Source organism: Erythrolamprus reginae, chromosome 1 (assembly GCF_031021105.1).
Source record: "Erythrolamprus reginae isolate rEryReg1 chromosome 1, rEryReg1.hap1, whole genome shotgun sequence".
Taxonomy (NCBI): Eukaryota; Metazoa; Chordata; class Lepidosauria; order Squamata; family Dipsadidae; genus Erythrolamprus; species Erythrolamprus reginae.
This window is the reverse complement of record NC_091950.1, coordinates 145,276,041-145,295,915: the sequence shown is the minus strand read 5'-3', so window position 1 is coordinate 145,295,915 and position 19,875 is coordinate 145,276,041. Positions and strand designations below refer to the sequence as shown.

Genomic DNA, 19,875 nt, shown 5'->3' with positions numbered 1-19,875 from the left:
AGGAGATACCCATAATAAAATATATCTAAGAAAGAATAGAAGTTATAGGAATAGAACATATCAATGAAAGAATAGAAGAGATATAGGAATAGAAGAAAGGTATAGGAGATATAGGAGAGCAATAGGACAGGGGATGGAAGGCACTCTAGTGCACTTGTACTCGCCCCTTACTGACCCCTTAGGAATCTGGATAGGTCAACCATAGATAATCTAAGGGTAAATTGTTGGGGGTTTGGGGATGGCACTATGGAGTCCGGTAATGAGTTCCACGCTTCGACAACTCGGTTATTATTTCGAGTGGAGGAGTGAAGGTCTCTTCTGGTGAAGTATCTTTGGACATTTTCAAGGGTGTTGATGTCTGAGATGCGATATGGGTTCCAAGCGATGAGCTGTATTCGAGGATTGGCCAATAAAGAATTCTATACTATTCTATTCCATATTATGCGTCTCTCGGACCGCGCAGAGAACTAAGCTGCAGAAGAAGAAAAAATAAATTTCGATTTTTCTTTGGGGTTTTTCCACCCCCACCCGCCTTCTGCGGCTTTTTGAGAACCAGAGCTCGCTTTGCTCGCCGAGGCCGCTTTCTGTTCCCTTTAACCGGCAGGAAGTTCGAGCTGCGCGCCGGGAGATTTCGCAGGGCGGGACAGATCAAGCTTCCTTTCAGTTGGGGCCTTTATGGGAAAGAGGAAGCAATCGGCGGCCCCGGCAGCTGTTCCGGCGGCGGCGGCATCGGAAGGTGAGTGCTCGCTTGGCTTCTCGCCAGCGATTCCCTCCACCAAGCCTTGTGTTTCCGAGCCCGATCTCCTGACTGCCTTCTCTCTCTCTCTCCTGAAGATCCGCCGTTTGGGTTTAGAGTCCAGCCTTTCTTTTTCTTTTTACTTCAAGTTGTTGCAAGACATAATTAACTAATCCCACTCCGCTTTCCCTTGGCTGCAATGTGCTTAAAAACAAACTAGCCGCACCTCAAGTTATTTTACATCGCTTGTGGGGCAAGGAAGGGAAATCGCTTTCCTGGCCCTCTATGCAAACATCGTGGTGTTTGCAACTCCAAATCACGGTGCTCAACTCCAGGGTGGCGGCGGCCACCTGCTTGCCGGGAGGGATGTGCATGTGGTCGGATTAGTGGCTGTTGTGGGGCGAATGGAGAGAACCGCTTGGTGTTAATTGGCTTCTGCCAGAAGCGATCTCTCGGCTCCGGGGTGTCTTTTGGGGAATTAGATCCAGAGGAGATCCGCCACTCTGCGTCTCCCATTTTCCAGTCTCGACGGGTGATGGGGAAGTTAGGGATCTTATTTTGAAAACTGGACTTTCTCCATCGGGTCTTCTCTCTGGACCGTAGAAAAATGCTTCCGGTTTAGACTACGGAATGGTCGCTTCGTTTTTGGCGCCTGAGGCGGGGTTTGTGTGTGTGTGTAAAATTGGAAAATGGGAACAACTCACGTGAGAGCTGGGAACCCCCTTCCATTTCCTTGTAACATAAAAGAGACCTTTGCCTCCTTCTCCAAGCTGAGATGTACAGTACTCCAAAGATATTGTCCTCGGAGAGGGGCGCCATACAAATCTTAATAATAATAATAATAATAATAATAATAATAATAATAATAATAATAATAATAATAATAATAGCAACTACTATTATTACTATTATTACAAATCTTAATAATGATAATATTAATAATAATAATAGAAATAATAGCAGCAACAACAACAACTACTACTATTATTATTATTATTATTATTATTATTACTATTTACTGTTAATATTATTATGTCAATACAACACAGTAAACGAGATCACTATGCTGGATTTCGTATTTCATCACCAGTCGGGCGCTTCCCAAGCACCTAGGACTGCGTGATGTAGCGGCGAATTATGTTTGCCGATCCCAGTAAAGCGGCCTTTTCCAATTGACAGATGGAGATTTTGTCAATTCCGATGGTTTTCAAATGGCCGCTGAGATCCTTTGGCACTGCGCCCAGCGTGCCAAGTACCACTGGGACCACTTTCACTGGCTTATCCCAGAGTCGTTGCAGCTCGATTTTTAGATCTTCGTATTTCACTAATTTCTCTAGCTGCTTCTCCTCAATTCTGCTGTCCCCTGGGATTGCGATGTCGATGATCCATATTTTCTTTTTCTCCACGATCACAATGTCTGATGTGTTATGCTTCAGAATTCGGTCAGTCTGAAGTCGGAAGTCCCACAGTAGTTTTGCTTGCTCATTTTAGACCACTTTTTCAGGCTTATGATCCCACCAGTTCTTTGCCACTGGGAAATGGTAGTTCCGGCACAAGTTCCAGTGGATCATCTGTGCCACAGCATTATTGTTGTTGTTGTTGTTGTTGTTGTTATTATTATTATTATTATTATTATTATTATTACGACTCTGGCACAAGCCAGTGAAAGTGGTCCCAGTGGTAGTTGGCACGCTGGGTGCAGTGCCAAAGTATCGCAGTGGACATTTAAAAACCATCAAAATTGACAAAATCTCCATCTGTCAATTGCAAAAATCCACTTTACTGGGATCAGCACACATAGTTCACTGCTACATCACGCAGTCCTAGGTGCTTGGGAAGTGCCCGACTGATGATAAAATACGAAATCCAGCATAGTGATCTCGTTTGCTGTGTTGTATTGACAACAACAACAACAACAACAACAATAATAATAACACCGTCGCCGTCACCACCACCACCACCACCACCAATAATAATATTGGATTTCAGCTGCCAGATCCTATAATCCTGGGGGTTGGGGTTTTTGGGAATGGAAATGCAGGACCATCTGTAGAGTAATGCAGAACCACCTCTATTTCAAGAATTTAGTTATTTATTTATTTGTTTCTTTGTCAAACTTGTATAGGATAGTAGTGATTTGTAAAAACAACATAAGTAAAAAGTAACAATAAAAGAGGACAGTAGGACAGGGGACAGAAGGCACAGTGGTACACTTATGCACGCCCCTTACAGACCCCTTAGAAACGGGGAGAGGTCAACTGTAGACAATCTGAGGTTAAAGACTTTGGGGTTTGGGGAAGAAACCACAGAGTCAGGTAGTTTACTGGATAATCCAAGGAAAGCAATAACAGCATGCTTCCAGATCAACTTGGTTCAGATGTAGCTGTTCATGACAAAACAGCTCCTAGCCATACTTTCACTTCCACATTTGTGTAATAAAAACTTGTGATTTTTTTCTTTAAGGGATATTTTGAGGAAGGATCAACAAAATATGTCTATAGGGTGTGGCTAGATATTTGGTTGTAATATTATCTTCTAATTCAAATAGTCCTCAATCTTTTTGGCACCAGTTTCCCAATTTTGTGGGAAGACAATTTTTACACAGGTGGTTTCAGTTTTGCTCACTCACTCACCTGGTCATCTCCAGCTAACTGCAGCACAGTTCCTAATAGGCCACAGACTGGTACTGGTCCAGGGTTTGTGAACCCCTGTTCTAGTTGTGTTCTTTGCATGGGATATTGCTGTCCAGAATAGCAAAAAATCCCAGAAGATAGGCTCAAGATCCAAATAGAATGCAACAGACTTGATTGCTGGGCCTATGTGACAAAATGAACTTCATTGGTGGGAAAAGCAATCAGGCAAGAAAAACTAAGAGCACAGGTGGTATTGGTCACAATAGCTGTGAGCGGGATGTAGGAGTCTAGTGGTCAATCACTTAAATATGAGCCAGTAGTGTGCTTCAACCGCCAGAAAAGTCAGTGCAGTCCAAGGCTACATTAGCAGATAGAATTAGGATCACATAAGGTGTTAATATCACTGTATAATCTCTTGCTAAGACCATATTTGGAATATTACATCCAGTTTTGATTACTACGATATAAAAAAAGATGTTAAGAAGAGTAACAGTAAAAGTAAAAGTAAAAGTAAAAAGAGTAAAAGTAAAAAGATGCAGAGAAGAGTAACAAAGATGGTTAGGGACTAGAGGCTAAAACATGAAGAATAATGAGGAATTGAGAATATCTAATCTAATTAAAAGGACAAGGGATGACATAATAGTAGTGTTCCAATATTTGAGGAGCTGCCACAAAGAAGAGGGAGTCAACTTATTTTCCAAAGTACCTGAAGGCAGGACATGAAAAGAAGCAATGGATAGAAACTAATCAAGAGAACTGATCTAGATAATTGATGGGACAGTTTGTCTTCAGGAGCTGTGGGTGCTCCATCCCTGGAGGTTTTTAAGAAGAGATTGGGTGGCCATTTGTCTGAAATGATATATGGCTTCCTGATTAAGCAGGGTGTTGGACTAGAACAGTGTTTCCCAAACTTGGCTACTTGAAGATATCTGGACTTCAACTCCCAGAATTCCCCAGCCAGCGAATGCTGGCTGGGGAATTCTGGGAGTTGAAGTCCAAATATCTTCAAGTGGCCAAGGTTGGGAAACACTGGACTAGAAGACTTCCAAGGTCCCTTCCAACTCTTTTGCTCTGTTAAACTTTAAAGGTACAGTCTTTGCTAAATTCTGATGATGTCCTGGGCATGTCCATGTAGTGTTTTGGGGCAGCAATATAGAAATTGGTTGTCATTCCATTTTTTTAGGGTGTTCCCGGATTATCATATCTCATTTATCACATTTAGATATTGGGAACAGTATTTTCTTGTCTATGTGATAATTGAAAAGATTTCCTGTATTAAAGTGAGGAGTGGATTTATTTAGGATTTATTTGCTCTCTACTGGTTGGATTTGGCCAACAACAGAAGCCCAAAATAGCCAAACAGGCTGAAATGCCATCTGACTCTCTAGCCTTTTCATTTTTATCTTTTATTCAATGTGTGGTGCAAAATCATAAAATAGGACATTAAGTGGCATCCTCTCCGTCTAGGTAGAAGAACTCTTTAAAAATCAGTTTAAAAAAAACACACACATAAAAATGATTGCAGTAAATATTTGAAGGGTTTTTTTCCGCACAACACGCCAATGAGAAAAAAAGACCCTCAAATTAGTGAGGCAACCATGACATGCAGAAAACTAGTGGTGTATATAAAATGTGCAGGTTATCTGGGCATGCATATGTGATTGCTGGCAAAGCATTGCACATGTATACTTACCAGGAGATGAGGTTCACTGCACATATCAAGGAAGGGTGCTTTGTTCCCACCAGTGTTGTTAATAAAATACCCTCCAAATGCTTTGCATACTTCTGATACAAAGAAACCTCTCAAAAGATGTGGTACCTCTCAAACACAGTTCAATCTAGTTATATTCTGAGGTTCAACATAGAATGACAGATGTAATCAAAAATTTGCACTATTATTATTATTATTATTATTATTATTATTATTATTATTATTATTATTATCCGAAAACTTGCATGCCGACATACTTAAATAAAATAAAATTGCCATCTGTATTATTTAACTATGCAATTTTTGTATGTGTGTATACTAAATATAATTTTGGCATGATGACTTAGTCATTTAACTTTGAATACAAATTTGATGCAGTGGTGAAGATGTTGGCCTAGAAACTAGGAGAATGAGTTCTAGTTCTGCTTTAGGCATTAAAACTGGCTCAGTGACTTTGGGAAAGTCACTCTCTTAGCCCAGCTCATTGCATAGGGTGGTTGTTCAAAGTGTTGGTAATAACCTTTAAAGCCCTTCATGGCATTGGACCAGAATACCTCCGGAACCGCCTTCTACCGCACGAATCCCAGCGGCCGATAAGGTCCCACAGAGTTAGCCTTCTCCGGGTCCTGTCGACCAAACAATGTCGTTTGGTGGGCCCCAGGGGAAGAGCCTTCTCTGTGGTGGCCCCGGCCCTCTGGAATCAACTCCCCCCGGAGATTAGAACTGCCCCCACCCTCCTTGTCTTTCGCAGGCATGGGGGAACTAAGACATCTCCCCCAGACTTTCTTATATTTTATGTTTGGTATGTATGTGTTGTATGGTTTTTAACAGTTGAGATTTTTTATATAATTTTTATTATTAGATTTGTTCCATTGTTATACTGTTTTTATTACTGTTATGAGCCGCCCCGAGTTTTCGGAGAGGGGCAGCATACAAATCTAATAAATTATTATTATTAATTATTATTGTTGTTGTTGAGGGGAAAATAAAAGGAGGAAAGAGTATTAGGTATCTTTGCCACCTTGAGTTATTTATAAAAGTAATAAAGTCAGGGCTATCAAGACAAAACCTATTGCAAAGCTCCTTGCAATAATGCCCTATTAATACAAATTCTTTGCATTATTTTTAGTGCAAGATGAAATCCCCAAAATTGCACAGAAATGCAATCCTTGTTTGTTCTTGGGACTCAGTACAAAACTTGCCATAAGGCTGGAAATGATCCACTGCTGGGAATGATGCTCTTCCATACAATACAACCCTTCTGGATCAGGAGTTTTGTAATTCTGTTATAGAATGATGTGATTTGGTGCGTCCTCCGTAGTAACTGCAGATTATTGAGTAGAGAAGCTGCCGCTATGAAACATCAACTTTCTTTAGCAATAGCATTTAGACTTATATACTGCTTCATAGTGTTGTGGTTCAGTCTGGGACCCCTCCGGGAATGGCTGACCTTCTGTCGGTTTCCAGCTCAGAGGGAGAGGCTGAGGAACAGGAGGTGCAGACTGACGAGGAATCCCAGGCTGAAGAAGAAGGACAGCCAGAGTCCCACCAGGGGGAGCTCTCCCCAGCAAGCAGCCTGGATTCCTTAGGGGAAAATGCTCAAGACATCATAGATATGCGACAAAGGAGAGCTAATCAGAGACGGACTCAATTGGCTAAGTATTTCCAGCATTAGAGGTCACAGCTGGGTTTGGGTGTGGTGCTCTTGGGAAAGGATAAAAGGCGGACCCACCCTTCCTGGCTTGTGGAGTTTTATCTTGGAGATTCGTGAGACCTGTCTGTGAACTTTGGTGGCTTACAATCCTGGTTTGTGCCTTGGACTATTGAAACCTTGGGGGGGGGTGCCAGCAAGAAGCTTGTGGTATTGACTGGACATCAGGACCCTGCTGTAACGTATTATAGCCTGTCTGTTGTGAAGACAGGTTTTCCTTTGTGCTTATTTTTTCCAGCTATAAAATACTTTTGGCTTTTACCAGAGTGTCTGGCTGTTTTTTCAGTTGGTGTTGAGGTTTGGGAAAACCCAGACAGAACACATAGTGCTCTCTAAGCAGTTTACAGAGAGAGTCAATATATGGCCCCCAACAATCTGGGTGCTCATTTTACCGACCTTGGAAGGATGGAAGGCTAAGTCAATCTTGAGCCTACTGAGATTCGATCTGCCAAACTCCTGGCCGCCGGTGATCAGCAGAAGTAGCTTGTAGTACTGCACTCTAACCACTGTGCCACTGAGGCTTTAAAAAGGCAGGTTTTAATGGGCAAATCTGCAGTCTGTTTTGGGGGCAGTGGAGGGGTGCAGGTTTGCTTCCCCCCCTATCCCTGGGGATCATAGTATTCTACCATACAAATGGATGGAACAGTGATTTTCAGTTCCCTTTCGGTATAAATGCAGTGTTGCAGCTTTTGGTGGTGGAATTTCATCTTGGTGGCTGGCACTGATGAATGCATGAATGCATTGGCACCTGCTGTGCCCATCCCTACCTCCAGAGAGCAAAAACCCTTTCCCCAATACAGTGATGCAGCATTGATTGATTGATTCATCCATGATTGATTGATTGATTGGACTTATATGCTGCCCCTCTCCGTGACTATAATAGAATCCCTGTTCCACTGATGGCTAAACTTTTCCCCCTCGGGTGCTGAAAGCACACCTGAACGCACGATAGTGCATGTGTGTCTGTTCCCACACCTATAATGCAATCCTCCCACACCTATAATGCAATCCTCCCGCATATGTGCATGTGACCCGCCCCACCCTGCCCACCCCAGGCGTGCCCATGGTGCCCCTCCATGCATGCACACATGACCCTCCCCATGCCCATTTTGGGCCTAGCAGAGCCTCCCTGAGGCTGGAAACGGCCCGTTCCTGGACTTCCGGTAGGCCTGATTTGGATATGATACTTTGAAAGAATGGCAATATCTGGTCTTCTTATGTCTATTTTTTTGCTGGAGAAAAATGGCTGGAGATGGCCTACACCAGTGATGGCGAACCTTTTTTGGGGGGAAAACCCCCTGTTGCATTCTTTCTGCTCTCCCCAGGCTTCAGGGAATCCTCTTGAGGCTGGGAGATGGCAAAAAACGGCCCAACAAGCCAACTGGAACTTTGTTTCCAAACTTTTGGTTGGCCTGTTGGGCTGTTTTTTGGCATTCCCCAACCTGGAGAAAACAAAAACAATGATAGTTTTCAAGCCTCGGTGGTGCAGTAGTTAGAGTGCCATATTGCAAGCTACTTCTGCTGATCACCGGCTGCCAGCAGTTTGGCAGAATCTCACCAGGCTCAAGGTTGACTCAGCCTTCCATCCTTCCAAGGTTGGTAAAATGAGGACCCAGATTGTTGGGGGCAATATGCTGACTCACTGTAAACCTCTTAGAGAGGGCTGTAAAGCACTGTGAATTGTATATAAGTCTAAATGCTATAATGCTATTAAAAAAGGCCGAAAATCAGCTGGTCAGTGCATATATGCGTGCTGGACCTGACATAGGGCAATTCCTTGCATGTCCTCCAACATGGCTCTGCGTGCCACCTACGGTACATGTGCCATTGTTTCGCCATCACAGGCCTACACAGTAATCTACAATATTCAGTGATGTGCAGAAAGGTAATGTTGTAGTCATACTCGGCTGACTGAATTAGTTCATTCATTGTTCTAATTATAACCCACTTGCTTCCAGACAAACCCGCCTGTAGAGTTCCAGGTGTGGTGTGTGCAACTGTTGCCATGATGTGGTTTTCCCAGACTTGTGGGCTCCTCTTTGTTATCTCTCTCACCAGAGAAAGCCGTCTTCTACCCAGGCCACTTTCTCATTAAATTGGGCCAGGGGTGGGCAAAGTTGGCTCTTCTATGACTTGTGGACTTCAACTCCCAGAATTCCTGAGACAATCATGCTGGCTGGGGAATTCTGGGAGTTGAAGTCCAGATATCTTCAAGTTGCCAAGGTTGGGAAACACTGTCATAGAAGAGCCAACTTTGCCCACCCCTGAATTGGGCAAACACCGATCCTTGAGGAGGAAATGAAATTTAGAGAAATGTATTTTTGTTCTTCATTGATTTTGAATGCCTTGTCTTCCCCCCCCCCTCCTCTCCCTCTGCCCTCCTCTCCAAAACAAGCATCTTGCTGTTATCTCCTCCAATACCTGACATTATCTCTTTTCAGTTTTATCCAGCCCAGGTTCCAGAACTGCCGTCTCAGGATATTTTAATCCCATCATGAGCAATAGAGAAGCCTGAGTCAGAGGCATGTTGTGAAATGAGTGGTCGTGGCCTGACTTGGAAACTGTGTCGCAACTCCAGAGTTGGGAAAAAAAAGAGCCTCACGTGAGTCGGGCAAGTTGCAGCAAAACCATCTGGATGGCAGAGATTTAATTTAGGGCTGTGTCTGGCTGGAGTCCTGAAGGAGAAACTCGACTTTCTGCTTTCCTGCGTTTGGAGCATCCTGAGGTAAGCAGATTTTCGTCCCCTTAGGCCACTGCAGCCGCCGAATCCTGACTGGTGCAGACCTAATGGCCAGGCAGTAGATGCTTCAGTATTCATGACCAAACGTCTCTCTTCTCTCTCCCTGGTTGATGGGGGGTCAATATTTTGGTTTTGCCTGTTCCTTCTGTTGGTGGGTTCTCTGCTCCTCACCCCTTTCCGGTCTTTGTACCCCTCTCTTTTTGTCACTATTTATTTATTTTATTTTATTTATTTATTTATTATTTAGATTTGTATGCCGCCCCTCTCCGCAGACTTGGGGCGGCTCACTACAAAGTGAAACAATTTACAACAAATCTTATTACTTATTAGTCTTATTACTCGGTCACTCGTGTTCTTAGGACAAACAGCTATTGTAACGAGACCCTTACCCCCACCCATGTCCAGATTCCATTAGGAATAGGTAATGGTTTGTGGGAGAAATGAATACCTTTTAATAGGAAAGTGAACACAAGAACAAGGGGGCACAATCTGAGGTTAGTTGGGGGAAAGATCCGAAGCAACGTGAGAAAATATTATTTTACGGAAAGAGTAGTAGATGCTTGGAACAAACTTCCAGCAGACGTGGTTGGTAAATCCACAGTAAGTGAATTTAAACGTGCCTAGGATAAACATAGATCCATCCTAAGATAAAAATACAGGAAATAGTATAAGGGCAGACTAGATGGGGTATTTTTCTGCCATCAATCTCCTATGTTTCTGTGTTTTGCTTATGAACCCGTTTTGTCTTACAGTCTCTTCTGGAGACCATGTTTCGCAGTGAGGAAATGTGCTTGGCCCAGCTCTTCTTGCAGTCGGCTTCATCCTATGCCTGCGTTAGTGAATTGGGAGAGCGAGGCCTCGTGGAGTTCCGTGATGTATGTGCTGGGAGATTTTGGGGACTGCTTGGTGGGAAACACCAAACTAGGGATGTTTTAATAGCTGCTGGGGCTTTTTGTTGCTTGGTGATTGCAAGACATGCAGCAATCAATCCATGGGGGTAGTCGGTTTCCTTACAAGGAAGTTGCTGTTCTTACAAAAGGAGAGGCTCCCTTTTTCACTTTTTTTTTTTTACACAAAGCTTATGGGGCCATCAAGTAAAAGCGACAGTGTTTAGATGTCCAAAAAAAAGACCACAGTCATAGGCGGGCAACAGAAAGAATAAACGATACTCTTGTTTACTTGAGAAGTGGTTGTGCAGAAAGGATCGACTGTCTCTCCTTATTTAGGGAAAAAAAATGGGATTGCATGTTTGTTAAGGGCCTTCCATATGAAGAGTCCCCTGGGAGTTGGGTGGCATATAAATCCAAATAGATAGATAGGTAGAGAGATAGGTAGGTAGGTAGGTAGATAGATAGATAGATGATAGGTAGGTAGGTAGGTAGAGAGATAGAGAGATAGAGATAGATAAGGAAGATAGATAGATGATAGATAGATAGATAGATGATAGAGAGAGAGATGATAAATAGATAAATAGAGAGATAGATAGATAGATAAGGTAGATAGATAGATAGATAGATAGATGATAGAGAGAGAGATGATAAATAGATAAATAGAGAGATAGATAGATAGATAAGGTAGATAGATAGATAGATAGATGATAGATAGATAGATAGATAGATAGATAAGGTAGATAGGTAGATAGATAGATAGATGATAGATAGATAGATAGATAATCGATAGAGAGATAGAGAGATAGATAGAAAGAGAGATAGAGAGAGAGAGATAAGATAGATAGATAGATGATTGATAGATAGATAGATAGATAGATGATAGATAGATAGATAGATGATCGATAGATAGAGAGATAGATAGATAGATAGAGAGATAGAGAGATAGAGAGATAGGTAGACAGATAGATGATAGATAGATTGATAGGTGATAGATAGAGAGATAATTAGGTAGAGAGAGATAGAGATTGAGATATAAGAGATTGAAGGGCAACATTAAATTGAGGCTAAAAGGAGGGTGTTTCATTGAATGAATCTTGATGTAGTGCATTAAAAAATTTTGGTGCCTGGTTTTGGGGTGGCTAAACATCAGCTCTATCTTTAACTAGACCCTTATAAGCTTCTGAATAAGTCTCTTTTATTTTCAGCTGAATCCTCATGTCAGCGCCTTCCAACGGCGCTTTGTGGGGGAATTGCGGCGTTGTGAAGAAATGGCCAAAACTTTCAGTGAGTGTCAACCTGCTTTGGGAGACTTGGTAGGGTTTTTCCTCTGCGGATGGACAGTGAAACCTGGAAAGGACAGATGAAATAAGTCCATTAATGTGTCAGCTGAATTGGTGAAAACTGTTTTGTTAATTTAGGGGCTGGCAGAAATTGGGTTAAACTTTGGCTGTATGATATCAGGCTGCCCATAAAGCAAATCATAAGACTCTCATTTTATAATTAGGGACACATTAAATTAGTACATCATGAGACATTTTTCAACAGAAACTTTTCTAAATTGAATTGTAACTACCGATCCTTGGCAAATGGTAGTTGGAATTTCTCACACAGGCTGCTTTTTATAATTCAATTAACATGCAGTTTTCTTTAAATGGCTCACTTAGATGTGTTGAAAAAAATATTGAAGGTAACAAGTCTTGATAACAAACATATATGCATAGTGTAATGAAAACATTTGAAATTGTCAGCTTATCCATTTATTGTGTTTCTTATTTGGAATTGGCAGTCTTTATCCATTTGTTATGTTTCTGATTAATTTTTAATTTTAATTTTTAATTTTTATAATTGAAAAAAATAAAGTATAAAAAATTATGCTTTAAAAAATCAATAAGAAAACAATTTTCTTTTGGGAAAACATTCTGTATCCAGTCTCCGTTCTGTAGTCACTAACTAATACCTTGCTAGGGCTCCAAGAAAGAATTGGGGTTGTATCACATTCTTTGTCCTCGGGTTATAAAACCTCATGTCTTTCTTTTGTAGTGCTCAGAATTTTATAAAAGTAATAAACTGCAGAGAGTTTTAGGAAGTGAAACATGTAGGAAACTCCTAAGTTTCGTAAATCTTATTGGTGAAAGTGAGAGAATGATTGCAATAGTAACTTTGATAGGCCACTGCAACTCTATCAGCTAGCAGACTGAATGGAGTCCACCAAACTGTTTCCCATAATTTTGGGTGCTAAGCCTGGGCACCGTTTCTGCAGTCATCAGGACTTGCAATATATTGACTCTACACATTGATTGATTGATTGATTGATTGATTTGATTTGATTTGTATGCCGCCCCTGTCTGCAGACTCGGGGCGGCTAACAACAATGGTAAAAACAACATGTAACAATCCAATTTAATAAAACAACTAAAAACCCTAATTGTAAAAACCAAACATACACACAAACATACCATGCATAACTTGTAATGGCCTAGGGGAAGGAATATCTTAACTCCCCCATGCCTGGCGACAAAGGTGGGTCTTGAGTAGTTTGCGAAAGACAAGGAGGGTGGGGGCCATTCTAATCTCTGGGGGGAGTTGATTCCAGAGGGCCGGGGCTTTTTCAAATTTGGCAATTATAAGATGTGTGGACTTGCCTCATCCAGCTTGATTTCTGGGAGTTGACGTCGTTGCAACTAAAAATGGCCAAATTTGAAAAACACTGGTTTAGCCTAACATTGTCAGCCCAAATTTCCCTCCGCTTTCCAGATTTTGGATGAATCTGTGTTAGCAAAAACTTCAGAAGAGAAGGATTTAGGGGTAGTGATTTCTGACAGTCTCAAAATGGGTGAACAGTGCGGTCAGGCAGTAGGAAAAGCAAGTAGAATGCTTGGCTGCATAGCTAGAGGTATAACAAGCAGGAAGAGGGAGATTGTGATCCTGCTATATAGAGCACTGATGAGACCACATTTGGAATACTGTGTTCAGTTCTGGAGACCTCACCTACAAAAAGATATTGACAAAATTAAACGGGTCCAAAGATGGGCTATAAGAATGGTGGAATAAGGTCTTAAGCATAAAACTTATCAGGAAAGACTTAATGAACTCAATCTGTATAGTCTGGAGGACAGAAGGAAAAGGAGGGACATGATCGGAACATTTAAATATGTTAAAGGGTTAAATAAGGTTCAGGAGGGAAGTGCATTTAAACATGCCTGGGATAAACATATATCCATCCTAAGATAAAATACACAAAATAGTAGGGCAGAATAGATGGACCATGAGGTCTTTTTCTGCCGTCAATCTTCTATGTTTCTATATTTCTATACTGACTTCCTTCCAGTACCCCACCCAGGTTAAGGTCCATCCCTCTTCCCCACACCCACAAGTTCAACACGAGGACCAGTCAGAGTGCAGGGATTTCATCGACCTCTTCCTTACATCCGTTGATGCAGAACAAAAGATGACCTTGGACTTTAAGAAGGGAATTTGTTGTGGCTAGGAGCTGTCCCTCTCATGCAACTACCCCTCCCAGTTCCCATAATACTATTCCAGGCCAAAGTCTCTAATTCCACATGATGGCAAGGTGAGCTGTACTTAGTAGTGGGCTGCTGCATGGACAGTCCTGTACGCCGTCTGGGTAAGAAACACGAAGATGCGCATGCATCTCCGTATCCCCGAAGCATAGCGGCATGTTATTTGGCTTCTGCGCATGCGCAGGGAGAGAAATCTCATGCGACGAAGATGCACACGCATCTCCGTATCCCCGAAGCATAGCGGCATGTTATTTGGCTTCTGCGCATGCGCAGGGAGAGAAATCTCATGTGAAGATGCTCGCGCATGAAAGATTTTGCCAATTTTTTGGGGGGGGGTTTGCTTCTGTGCATGCGCGGAAACAAAATAATCACTGAAAACGGGTGAAATCTCTCTTGCACGAGTATCCTCGCATGAGATTTCTCTTCCTGTGCATGTGCAGAAGTTGAATCTCACACCTGAGCGTGTGTGCACATGAGATGCCCGCGCGCCTGGTCACTGGGAGCACACTGGGAGCACCGGTGATGGGAAGCCCTTCACTGGCTGCACTGAGCCTGCTGAAGCCCTTTTCTGAGCTTGGGAAAATCTGAACTGAGACACCAAATCTAGGCTTCTTCTTTTTTTTAAAATCCCTTTTCTCTCTCCAGCCTTTTTGGCCCAGGAAGTACAGAAAGCTGGACGGTCTTTGAAGCCTCCAGAGGACAATCTGCCGGCCCCCTTGCCCCGCGAGGCCATGCAAATCCAGGAGCAGTCGGAGACCCTTTCACAGGAACTGCGGGAGGTGAGCCACAACCGAGAGGCCCTGCTTGGTCAGCTTCGGGAGCTGCGGGAACATATTCAGGTGCTGCAGGAGGGCCAGCGTTTCACCGGTCAGTTGGTAAGTAAGCCCGTCCTCTTCCTCTTCCAAATCTACTTCTTCTCGGGCAAAATTGGGGACTCAGAGGGAAAAAAGAGGGAACTGTTGTGGAAGGCTCCTCCGGGTCCCGTCAACTAAGCAATGTCGTCTGGCGGGCCCCGGGGAAGGGCCTTCTCTGTGGCGGCCCCGGCCTGGAATCAACTCCCCCTGGAGATTAGAACGGCCTTTTGCAAGTTACTTAAGACCCACCTTTGTTGCCAGGCATGGGGTAACTGAGGTACCCTGAGCACATATAGTTTTATGAATGGTATGATTGTATTGAATGGTTCTTAATGATGGGCTTTTTAAATGTTTTGTTTCTTTTTAAATATTGGATTTGTATATTGTTGTGATTGTTGTGAGCCGCTCGAGCCTCTGGAGAGGGGCGGCATACAAATCTAATTAATAATAATAATAATAATAATAATAATAATAATAATAATATTTTAGAAATTTTCTGTATTTCTTCTAATTCGACTTCACTGAACATTTGGTTCCTGATTATGAGTCGTCGCTGATCAGCCAGTCGAAGTTCCGTTATTTTTGAGTCTGCATGTTCTTGTTTCCATAATTGGCACATCCATCTTTGATATCCACGTTTTTCAGGCTCCGAGTTGTAATAACACTTCATGATTGTGCGATTCTCTGACATTGAGAATTTCTGCCGCTTTTTGATTTGTAAGCTTTGTTTGTTTTGTTGCTGAAGCTCATTTGTCAATGGCTGCCCAGGTTCCACAGCAGCCACCACAGTCCTTTTTATTCTGGGCGACGACCGAGCCAGTATGGACTTCTTTTTGTTTTGTCTCTCCATTAGTTTAAATGGGTTAGGTACGTTTAGTCTGGCTCCTCTGCTTTGACCACTTCGGCATGGTTAGACCTACCAGTAGTTTACACTACCGCCGGCACAGCTCTCAGCTTCATTGAAGCACACAAGCCCCACTACCACGACAAGGCGTACCCATCAGTGGGAATTATTATTATTATTATTATTATTATTATTATTATTATTATTATTATTGTCAGTACAACACAGCAAATGAGATCACTATGCTGGATTCCGTATTTCATCACCAGTCGGGCGCTTCCCAAGCACCTAAGACTGCGTGATGTAGCGGCGAATTATGTTTGCCGATCCCAGTAATTGCAATTGACAGATGGAGATTTTGTCAATTCCGATGGTTTTCAAATGTCTGCTGAGATCCTTTGGCACTGCGCCCAGCGTGCCAAGTACCACTGGGACCACTTTCACTGGCTTATGCCAGAGTCGTTGCAGCTCGATTTTTAGATCTTTGTATTTCACTAATTTCTCTAGCTTCTTCTCCTCAATTCTGCTGTCTCCTGGGATTGCAGAATTATTATTATTATTATTATTATTATTATTATTATTATTATTATTATTATTATTATTATTATTATTATTTGGATCCAAGGGTTGAGCAAAAAGCTGAGGGTGAAACACACTTTGCAGCCAGTTTCCACGGCCTAATCCTGGGTTGTCACTTCCACCAGCAGATGACCCTTGATTCGCCTGTCCTTTCTCGTGCTTTCTCTGAAAGGGATCCCCTGCTTGGCCCCGCCGCGCTACACCGCCCTGACCTCAGAATCAAGTAAGTTGGGAGTTGGGTGAGGTTTGCTGGCTCAGATAAGGAATATTGGTAGAGAAGCTTGCCGACTCTCCTCTCGTCTATTGTATTTCAAGGGATCGCGTTTACTGGTGTGAGGGTGTTTTGAGCAATTCCTATCATGAATGAGATGAAATACTCCTGTACAGTGGTACCTCTAGATACGAGCTGCTCCACATGCGAGTATTCCAAGTTACGAGCCTTGACACGAGCGAAATTTCTGTTCGACACCCGAGCTCAAATTCGGGATATGAGCCGAGCTTCCACTAGATGGCGCAAGAATCTCCTTGCTTCTGGTTATCTCGGCATGAAAAACAAAGTCTAAAGGCATTCGTTCAAGATACGAGTTGATCGATTTACGAGCTCTGGTCTGGAACGAATTAAACTTGTATGTCGAGGTACCACTGTACTCTGAAGTGCGCTTAATGTACATAACCCAGTACGCAATGTTGCCTTGGGATACTGAACAGTCAGCCTTCAAATTTTAATTCAGGTTTTCTCCCTTTCACCCTGCCCCTGAAGCTTTGTGGCAGGTGTGATCCATCCATGGCGGGTGAATTCCTTTGAACGGCTGTTGTGGCGTGCGTGCCGTGGCTACCTTGTTCCTCACTTCACAGAGATGACAGAGCCTATCGAAAATCGATCCACGGTAAGATGGGATACAGCAGTGCTTCTCAAATAGTGGGGCGCCCCCTCCACCTCCCGGGAGGTGCAGAGCGATGCCAAGGTGGGCATGTGTGACCCCGGGGAAGGTGCGTGGTCCCTCTTCATCGGTTCCTCCCAGAAGGGGAGTGTTTTTATTTATTTATTTATTGGATTTGTATGCCGCCCCTCTCCGAAGACTCCGGGCGAGTTTTCCCAATTCCATGCTGCTCCGAGGTCAGATAAGTAGAGTTGGAAGACAAGAAGAGCTAGACCAGGAACAGATCACATAGATCTAATGGAGTCATTAAGAGTTGATCCAAAGTTGGTAATACAGTGATACCTCGTCTTACAAACTTAATTGGTTCCTGGACGAGGTTTGTAAGGTGAAAAGTTTGTAAAATGAAACAATGTTTCCCATAGGAATCAATGGAAAAGCGATTAATGAATGCAAGCCCAAAACTCACCCCTTTTGCCAGCCGAAGCGCCTGTTTTTGCGCTGCTGGGATTCCCCTGAGGCTCCCCTCCATTGGAAACCCCACCTCCGGACTTCTGTGTTTTTGTGATGCTTCAGGGGAATCCCAGCAGGGGAATCCCAGCAGCGCAAAAATGGGTGCTTCACTGGCAATGGAAGTTTTGAGGTGGGGTTTCCCAGCGAGGGGAGGCTCAGCAAAACTGCAGCATCGCAAAAACACGGAAGTCCTCGAAACCTCACCTACGGACTTCCGTGTTTTTGTGATGCTGCGATTTCGCTGAGGCTCTCATTGCTGGGAAACCCCACCTCTGGACTTCCGTTGCCAGCGAAGCACCCGTTTTTGTGCTGCTGGGATTCCCCTGCAGCATCGCAAAAACATGGAAGTCCGGAGGTGGTGTTTCCCATGGAGGGGAGCCTCTTGGGAATCCCAGCAGCGCAAAAACAGGCACTTCGCTGGCAACAGAAGTCCAGAGGCGGGGCATCCCAGTGGCAGTGGCTTGGATTTGTAAGGTGAAAATAGTTTGGAAGAAGAGGCAAAAAAATCTTAAACCCCGGGTTTGTATCTCGAAAAGTTTTTATGACAAGGTATCACTGTACATAATAATCAATTGATGGGCAGGCAGAAATCCAAGTAATCCTCGATTTACAACAGTTCATTTAGTGAACGTTCAAAGTTATAGCGGTGCTGAAAAAGTGACTTATGACCTGGGGTGGGCTGCTGCCCGGATAGGTGGGTGGGGGGAACGCAGTGGGGTAGCGAAAACGGAGCTCCACCCCAGAGCATCCAATTTGCACTGAAAGATGTTGAAAGAAAATGCAGGGCGTTCTGCATAAGTCACGCCCAGTAGTGTGGTTGTAAAAATTTTGGTAGCCCTTCACTGCTTATGACCCTTTTTTCACACTGACAACCCTGGTAGCATCCTCATGCTCACATAATCAAAGTTCAGATGCTTGGCAACTGTTTCACATTTATGAAGGTTGCAGTGTCTTGGGATCAGCTTTTGTGACCAGCTGATCCCAAGTCAAAAGGGGAAGCCAGATTCACGTGGTTTACAGCTGCAGTGATTTACTTAACAACTTTGGCAAGAAAGGTCATAAAATGGGGCAAAACTCTAAACTGGGGCTCACTTAATCAATGTTTTACTTAGCAATATAAATTTTGTGGTCGTAATTGGAGGACCACCGATACAATTCAGATTGTCAATATCTTTTGGGGCCGGCCTTAGAAGAAGACCCCATTCGCCTGTCCTTCCTATTGCAAAGGCTCCTGAACAACCTGTCTTTTCCTGTGTAGGGGGAAAGCATCACCTGGGTCGTCTTCCTCATCTCCTACTGGGGTGAACAGATTGGGCAAAAAATCCGTAAGATTGCCAACTGGTGAGTGCTTTGGATATCGTGTACTCTCTGTTGCCTATTATGGGTGATGATTGTTCTCGCTTTTGACTGTTGTTTCCTCCCACCCTTTGTTTACCAGGGCTTCTACTTTACTGCAATAATATGTGTATCATTCAGAGATACAGCAATACATGTAAAGTGTGGGTGTGTATACCCACACACCACATGTATCTGTGTATATCTGAGTCATTCAGCTATTGCCACTGTTGTAATTGCAAACAGTTGCTAAATGAAAGAGTCACTAAATGGGGACTATCCATTTAGACTGTGGTTTGATTAAACTGGAAATTTTGTCATTCCCCCTTGGCACCACTACATACATACATACATACATACATACATACATACATACATACATTTGTTTGTATGTATACATACATACATACATACATACATTTGTTTGTAGTATTTATATGCCGCCCAAGTCCAAATAGACTTTGGGTGGCTTGCAGTAATAAAAGTAATATAAAATAGAGCCACAATCATAAACAAAAGTAAAAACACTATAAAAATACATCAATACCCTTACAAACCATACATACTCTCAATCATTCATGGCCTTATCAAGGTGACACATTAACAGCGCTGCCAGAAAATCCAGGTTTTAACAGCTTTCTGGAAGGCCGGCAGGTTGGGGATAGTACTTCCCCCACCCTACTTGCCTTCCGCAAGAACTTGAAGACCCATTTGTGCCAACAGGCTTGGGGCCACTAGATAACTAGTCCCTGGCCGATGAATGGAATGCATGCTTGATTGTATGAATGAGAGTGAATGATATTTTAACAAGTTTGAGTTTTAGATAGTTAATTTATATTAATACTGGATTTAGGATATTGTTACTGCTTTTTTATACACGGCTCAAAAAAATAAAGGGAAACACTCAAAGAACACATCCTAGATCTGGAT

General features: G+C 43.0%; 1 protein-coding gene across 2 annotated transcripts in view; it reads left to right on the top strand.

The window, feature by feature from the left end:
- The first annotated feature begins 646 nt into the window (after window positions 1–646).
- The window catches only part of TCIRG1 (T cell immune regulator 1, ATPase H+ transporting V0 subunit a3), a 43,534-nt gene continuing 24,305 nt past the window's right edge, over window positions 647–19,875 (top strand). Inside the window, exons 1-8 of one of the 2 annotated variants that reach the window (XM_070727790.1) lie at window positions 647–736; window positions 9,233–9,516; window positions 10,284–10,406; window positions 11,627–11,705; window positions 14,588–14,817; window positions 16,348–16,442; window positions 16,980–17,106; window positions 18,869–18,951. In XM_070727790.1, coding sequence (XP_070583891.1) covers window positions 10,299–10,406; window positions 11,627–11,705; window positions 14,588–14,817; window positions 16,348–16,442; window positions 16,980–17,106; window positions 18,869–18,951 — 722 coding nt within the window. In that variant the 5' untranslated portion in view covers window positions 647–736; window positions 9,233–9,516; window positions 10,284–10,298. Of the gene's footprint in view, window positions 737–9,232; window positions 9,517–10,283; window positions 10,407–11,626; window positions 11,706–14,587; window positions 14,818–16,344; window positions 16,443–16,979; window positions 17,107–18,868; window positions 18,952–19,875 lie in introns of both variants that reach the window. The other variant, XM_070727783.1, reaches the window with a different exon arrangement.